The sequence below is a fragment of the Canis lupus genome, chromosome X (assembly GCF_003254725.2).
Source record: "Canis lupus dingo isolate Sandy chromosome X, ASM325472v2, whole genome shotgun sequence".
NCBI lineage: Eukaryota > Metazoa > Chordata > Mammalia > Carnivora > Canidae > Canis > Canis lupus.
Window position 1 is genome coordinate 81948123 of NC_064281.1, and position 7834 is coordinate 81955956.

Below are 7834 nucleotides of genomic sequence, written 5' to 3' on the forward strand. Positions count from 1 at the left end.
GGGGAGGAAGGCAGACAGAAGAGATGCTGATGGAATCTTAATGGCCTGGTGCCTGGCAGGTCTTTGAACCTGAAGTGCTCTACTCCCATCTGGTGGTACAAGCAGAAAAAATGATCAAACGCAGTTTGCAAAGCTTTCAAAACGGAGTGCAGGGCCCAGAATTCTACAAAATGACAGTAGGAAGTGACCTGCCAATTGTGACAGGTTGCAACACTGCCTGCAGGATTTTGACTCTGTCTCATTGCCTTACAGTGAAACCTTCTAAGCCCTTTTGCAGCATCCAAGGAGTACCAGAAACTGGCCATCCTATATCTCTTTCTTGCCTCTCGCTGCTTGGGACACCTTCCCCTGTATACTACTGGTATAAACTTGAAGGCGGAGACATCATCCCAGTGAAAGAAAACTTCAGTAAGTCCAGCCCTCCTGCAGCCCCTGGCAAGGTCTGGCATGTGTGGTTGGCTGGTTGCTTGTCTTTGGAGCTCAGTCGTTGTCGTCGTCTTCTTCTTCTTCTTCTTCTTCTTCTTCTTTCTTTTCTTTTCTTTTCTTTTCTTTTCTTTTCTTTTCTTTTCTTTTCTTTCTTTCTTTCTTTCTTTCTTTCTTTCTTTCTTTCTTTCTTTCTTTTCTTTCTTCTTCTCCTTCTCCTTCTCCTTCTCCTTATTCTTCTTTCTCTGGGAAGAAGATGTACAAAGATATCCTAACAAGATGACTGCGGTCTGGTCTTACCCCCAACCTCTAGAGGTCAAGCCTGTTTTTGGCTCAGAGGGTAGTGGGTATGGAGGGGAGAGGCATGGTCCCAGATGGGCTACCTTTGGAAGAATCTTGGGGCCAGGGGGTGGTGGTGTCTCATTGGACCCTGGCAACTCAGGAAAGGGGGGGCAAATGTGAGGGAGCGGGCAGACAGGCATTGAGTGATTCTGCTGTGATGACATGATCCATACCCCCCTAAGAGGTTTCAAAAGTCTATTTCCTGTTTTTTTGTTTTGTTTTGTTTTGTTTTGTTTTTACAGACCCAGCCACTGGGACTTTGGTTATTGGAAATCTGACCAGTTTTGAACAAGGTTATTACCAGTGCACAGCTATCAACAACCTTGGCAATAGTTCCTGTGAAATTGATCTGACTTCTTCTCGTGAGTTGATCATCCATCTTTTTAAAAAAATATTTTTTTATTTACTCATGAGACACACACACACAGAGAGAGAGAGAGAGAGAGAGAGAGAGAGGCAGAGACATAGGTAGAGGGAGAAGCAGCCTCCCTGTGGGGAGTCCAATGCAGGACTCGATCCCAGGAACACAGGATCACAACCTGACCGAAGGCAGACACTCAACCATGAGCCACCCAAGTGTCCCTTGATCATCCATCTTTAACACATTTTCTCCTTAAGTCAAGTGTCCTGCGCCTGCCAACCAAGTAAATTAACTAGGATCCCCTGCTTCATCCTTTGGCCTCTCTGGAGATTTTGGTGGATTATTTATAGATTGATACCCTGAATTATTACCATCCTAATGTCTAAAGCTTACATGATACTTACTATGTGCCATACACTACCACAAATCATTTACAAAAATTTTGTTCCACACTCACAACATTTCTAGAAAGTAGATCTTACTATTTAATAAGCAGAATAACAGCCCCATTGATAGTACCAGACTGGATTTTCTTTGTGAATCCAGGGGAAACTAGCAGTCTATGTTGAACATGGAGCTCATAGACTTTCCAGTTCCTCAGTAATTTGTTAAGATCTGCCTCTAATAATAGTGGTCATAATAACACTTGTACCTTCAATCACAGTAGCTAATATCTGTGGAGCACAAATTATGTACCAGGCACATGGCCAGGTGCTATGAGTTTCTCTCACTCAATCCTCCAACCACCCTGCCTAGGAGGCACGGCAGATTGTTAGCTTCATTTTACTGCAAAGGAAACTGAAACTCAGCGAGGTAAGTGACTTACCCAAGGTCATCCAGTGAGTGACTGGCAGAGTCTTATTTTTTTTTAATTTTTATTTTTTTTTATTTATGAGAGAGAGAGAGAGAGAGAGAGAGAGAGATAGGCAGAGACATAGGCAGAGGGAGAAGCAGGCTCCATGCACTGGGAGCCCGACGTGGGATTCGATCCCGGGTCTCCAGGATCGCGCCCCTGGCCAAAGGCAGGCGCTAAACTGCTGCGCCACCCAGGGATCCCGACTGGCAGAGTCTTAAAACACAACGTTCTAGTTCAAAGGTGCTTTGTCACCAAGCATATAGACTTGAGGGCCTGGAATTGTCAAATTGGGCCAGGTGGGGGCAAGCTCTCACAAGGGATATCTTGCCACACTTTTTAAAAAATATTTTATTGAGGGATCCCTGGGTGGCTCAGTGGTTTAGCGCCTGTCTTCCGCACAGGGCATGATCCTGGAGTCTCAGTATTGAATTCTGCATCAGGCTCCCTGCATGGAGCCCGCTTCTCCCTCTGCCTCTCTCTCTCATTGTGTGTCTCATGAATAAATAAATAAAATCTTTATTTTAAAAAAAGATTTAAAAAAAATAAAAATAAAAAATAAAAAAAGATTTTATTTGAGAGAGAGCATGAGCAGAGGGGGTTGGTCAGAAGAAGAGAGAGAGGGCAGCCTGGGTGGCTCAGCGGTTTAGCACTGCCTTTGGCCCAGGTTGTGGTCCTGGAGACCCAGGATCGAGTCCCACGTTGGGCTCCCTGCACAGAGCCTGCTTTTCCCTCTGCCTTATGTCTCTGCCTCTCTCTCTGTCTCTCTCTCTCTCTGTCTCTCATGAATAAATAAATGAAATTTAAAAAAGAAGAAGAAAAGGGAGAAGCAGACACCCGCTAAGCAGAGAGCCTGACATGGGACTTGATCCCAGGACCCCAGGATCATGACCTGAGCCAAAGGCAGATGCTTCACCGACTGAGTCACCCAGGGGCCCCTTGCCACACCTTTGAATGATGCCTTAATAACACTTAGGATCATCTATGTCATCTAATCATTATTTCTAACTCACTTTGAATCTGTGACTAATATATACTATATCCAGGTAGCCAGTTCCCTTGGACCATTCCTCTCCTAGGAAGCTAAGCTTTTGTCCTTTCGGTGGTCCTGAATCAAGCATTTTCCAATTCCAGGTTGCTTCTTCATTCGCCTAATTTTGAGTCAAAGGTGAAGAGACATCTTTTTGGTCTTTGTCTATGGTTTCATTCTACCCCTAGTCCCTTGATCATTCCTGCTTTATATCTCTATATCTTCCCCAATCCTGTTTTGCCTTTCCAGAAGTGGTTAAGTGGTATAACCTGTAGAGACTCAGGAGTTGTACTCGAGCCCTGCTTCCACTCAAATATTCCTTTTAAATGATGGTGGCATTTGGCTTCCTTCCTTCCTTCCTTCCTTCCTTCCTTCCTTCCTTCCTTCCTTCCTCCTCTTTTCCTTCCTTCTTTCCTCCCTGTCTCCCTCCTTCAAACATTAATTGGATATCTACTCTATGCCAGAAACTCTCATAGGTGATGCAGATACAGAGATTAATAAGATCTAGGTCTTACACTCAAGGAACTCACAGTTTATTTATTTATTTATTTTTTAAAAGATCATTTATTTATTTATTCATGAGACACACACACACACACACACAAAGAGAGAGAGAGAGAGTGAGAGAGAGGCAGAGACACAGGCAGAGGGAGAAGCAGTCTCCACGTAGGGAGCCTGATGCGGGACTCGATCCCGGGACTCCAGGATCACGCCCTGGGCTGAAGGCAGGCACCAAACAACTGAGCCACCCAAGGATCTGTGGAACTCACAGTTTAGCCAGAGGGACAAACAGTAAAATGTGTTACATGCTCCAATAGCAGTCTGGACAGGGGCTCTAAGACATTGAAGAAGAAACAAGTAATTATGCTTATAGAACCAGGGCCAGCTGCCCCAACAAAGTGCTATTTGAGCTGGATCTTGAAAGAACTTGCAAAGCCTGTTTCTTTATCTATAAAATAGGGATGAAGGCGAAAGGCAGCTGATGGGTGACACTATGGTGGCAGGCTTAGGAGGGCAACCAGTCTTGCTGGGGGAAGGAGGATGGAGGGCCCCAGGAGGGCTGTTTCCTCAGGGGGAAAAAAATCATAAGAAATCAATAGATTATCTGATGTGTTTAAATCTACTGAAAGGAGTTTTAACAGTTTTGGTTGGAAATTTGGGAAGTTAGTGGTAATCCATTTTAAAACATCTCTAAATGAGGCAATTATTAGCCCCAAAGAGAAAAATTTAAATGTACAAGAATCGTGATGTGAGAGCACCTGGGTAGCTCAGTCGGTTAGGTGTCCAACTCTTGATCTTGGCTCAGGTCTTGATCTCAGGGTTGTGAGTTCAAACCCCATATTGGGCTCCACACTGGGCGTAGAGCTTACTTAAAAAAATTAAAATTAAAAAAAGAATCATTCTAGGTTCTTGCAGCTGTGAACTATATTTACATAACCATAATCCTGTAAACTTTGATGTCATGACAATTTGCACTATGGCGATATCAGGAGAATGTGTGAGTGGGGTGGAGTTAAGAATACAATCCCCATCTTCTGGGGTAGGAAGTTGTAAAAAAAATGACAAAAACTGGAAAACTAAAACAAGCACAATAGAAACATGGAGGCAGATACCAGTGATTCATGAAAAAGAGTTAAGAGTGGTTGCCTCTAGTGAATGGGACACAGTGATGGGGGTAGGGGTTGGTGGGAGCGGGCACAGGGACTGCTGCTTCTTTGCTATAAGTCTAGTAGAGCTGTATGACTTTCCGAATCGTGTACATGGATTCCTTTAACCATAAAAGTTGAAAGAACGATGGGGCAACTCTGCTAGTCTCTCCTCGCAGAATGTAAGATGTCCAGCCTTATTTGAAGGGAGGCGGATGGAGATGGGCCCACTGGAACTCAGACAAGGTCTCTTGGGGATGGTGGGAAGTCTGGTGTTCAGCTGGATCATCGCACATTTGTTGAATTTTTCCATAGACTGATCTAGTAAACCAGATGCCTGTTTATAGAAATGGGCATGGCCTTTTCCGGTGGCCAGAATGCATGAGGCTTTTTGGTGAGCATGGCATGTGTGGGAGAGGTTTTTAGGGATCTATTTCACCTGTGCTCTGGATAAGCCTGGTGAAACCTCCCTGCCTGTAACAGTGGTCCTTTCTCTGCTTACCAGGTTGTAGCTTTATGGTGTCTCTTTCATTTGATCAGGCAGATGCCCACCAAATACTCCCTTCCTTCCACCCCATTTTGAAAGGAAGCCCCCCCCAAGATGGCATAGGTCTTCTCTATGTTTATCCATGTGAATGGGTAAGCTACACTGCTGAGCCAGGGTGAGTCCAACTGGCAGAGTTCTGGGGGTTTCCAGCCTACACGGGTCATATTCCCACTATATGGAGGCTCCAGATATTCCACCCTGGTCATGAAAGCACACATGTGAGGCAGCCAGTACAGTCCACTTTACCAACCAGCTGCTTCTTTCTTCAAGATCCAGAAGTTGGAATCATCGTTGGGGCGCTGGTGGGGACCCTCGTAGGTGCTGCCATCATCGTCTCTGTCATGTGCTTTGCAAGGAAAAAAGCAAAGGCAAAGGGGAAAGAAAGGAAGCGAAATTCAAAGACCACCACAGAACTCGAGTAAGATCTTCTTTGTTTGAATGTTGACATTTGTCAGGGTGTTATCTCTATCAGGCAGCCCTTCCTCAGCACCCCTTTTAGCCTAACCTATCAGAGGTCGTCTTTCTGTTCCCACTCACTGCTTATATAAAAGCAGGTGGCAGCAGCTACCAGTTCCTGATGGCTGTGTGCCAGACTCTGCTCTAAGCACCTTATGTCTATCAACTCATTTAACCACCGTGGGTATACTAGTTTTTCTCTCTTGGGACTCTCATTCTCTTGTTGAGACCTAACCCGTCTGGTTAGGAGACAAGATGAATGTGTGGTCTGACAGTGAGTCAGAATATCAGAAATCCCATAAGCCTTGAACAGACTGGAACATGTGGTTGCATGAAATGCCGAACCCTAACTCGTTCTTTCCTGGGCCTTCTTCCTGCAGACCAATGACAAAGGTAAACCAAAGTACAGAGTTTGAGGCAATGCCAGATGAACACGTGATCCAGCTAGAAGCTACCTTGCCACCTTCTGGCCATGAGGATGACCCCGATGCCATCCTAGGGCCAGATCATCAGCCTATCCCGGAGCCAGAGGCTGTCCAGGAGCCTGCCCCGCAGCCTGTCCCAGGGCTGGAGCTTGAGATAAAGCTGGAGCCAGAGCTGAAGCCAGACCCAGATCCGGAGCCGGAGCTGGAGCCTGAGTCTGAGTCTGAGCCTGGGATTATAGTGGAGCCCTTGTGTGAGAAGGATAGGGAGTGAGTAAGCCATAGGCTGTAGCCTAAGTACAGTGTTCATCGCTAAGGAACTTATTACTGGTATTTGGAATTCAGCTGCCCTAACTAGTCTCCCACCCCCTTCCTCTGTTCTGACTAACCCTTTTCTAACAAGGCGCCCCTACCATCAATCCCAAACAAATAGGTCAAGATAAATACAAGGGTTCCTGCATGACTTACACTTTTACTAACATGTAAGCCTAACCGATGACAAAGTGAGTGATTTCTCGTTCAGATGAAAGTGTTTTGTTTTGCAGCAACATCTACACTGTACTTCAGAAAATCTCTATTTTCAGCTCATCTTTATTATGTTCCACATGCACACATGACAAGGTGGCATTAATTGGATTCGATATTATTCCTAGGATGAGCTGTCAGGGCTTCCCTATTCATTTTGACACTGGCCATGAAGACAAGAATTTGCTAGCATTCTCTTGTAGATTGGGGGCAGGGGGAATCCTCAAAAATTGCAGAGGAGAATATGTAAAGGGTACATATTAATTGGTAGATAGCATTTAAATCTAGGTCTTAAAATCAGTGCTTCATTTATCATATTAGATCTCCCAAGGAACCACTCTGCTATACAGTATCTTAAGCATAGCAAAAAATTTAAATAACCTAGTTTTCAAATGCAAGATAATCTACAGGCAAACAGTTCCAGATAACATTTTCCTTCGGTGACTAAAAAATGTTGATACCATAGGTGATGTACAATTTACCTTTTAATGAGATACTATGTTATCACTATATCTGATGCTACCTTACTTAAGAAGGGCCAGAATATGAAACTGTTCTAAGTGAATACTTAAGATCTATTTTAGATAATCTGAACAAATTATTTAATCTGTTTCACTGTTGGGATATTCCACAGTAGTAGATAACCATATAAGTACTAAATATTAACCTAACATGCATTGATATTACCTCTTTTTTACCTGCCAAAATGTGTTCTCCATTGATATTTTACCCATATACCACCTTGAAGAAATTTAAAGGTAGATTTTTTCATTTGTGTAATCAGATTTTAAATCTTATTTTGAAGTTCCATAAATAACACTCAATAAAATCTCATTTTAATGATCCTAAGGTAAATCTTTCATTAATGTTATTGACATATACTTTATGTACAATAAAGCATACCCATTTCAGGTGTACCATTTGATGAGTTTTGACAGATGTATACACCCATGAAACCACCACAATTTAAAGAGAGCATTTCTGTCAATCCAAAGTGTTTCCTATGCCTTCGTGTAATCCCACCATCACCTTGGACCTAGGCAACCACTGATTTGCTTTCCATCTTTAGAGATTAGCTTTGCCTTTTCTTGACCTTTGTATAAATGTGATCATATAGTCTGGACTTGTTTTGTGTCTGACTTCTTTCCAACGTGAATCCTTTTTAAATGAAGTAATGAATCTCTAATTTATCACATCCAGATTTTCATGTAGAGGATTTTCTTAAGCTG

At 43.5% G+C, this 7834-nt stretch overlaps 1 protein-coding gene across 3 annotated transcripts in view; it reads left to right on the forward strand.

Moving 5' to 3' along the window:
- VSIG1 (V-set and immunoglobulin domain containing 1) overlaps positions 1-7454 on the forward strand; it is a 43778-nt gene extending 36324 nt beyond the window's left edge. For all 3 annotated transcript variants that reach the window (XM_049107516.1, XM_025431565.3, XM_025431566.3), the window contains 4 exons: positions 253-408; positions 1008-1127; positions 5473-5620; positions 6039-7454. In XM_049107516.1, coding sequence (XP_048963473.1) covers positions 253-408; positions 1008-1127; positions 5473-5620; positions 6039-6354 — 740 coding nt within the window. In that variant the 3' untranslated portion in view covers positions 6355-7454. The remainder of the gene's footprint in view (positions 1-252; positions 409-1007; positions 1128-5472; positions 5621-6038) is intronic.
- Positions 7455-7834: the final 380 nt, after the last annotated feature.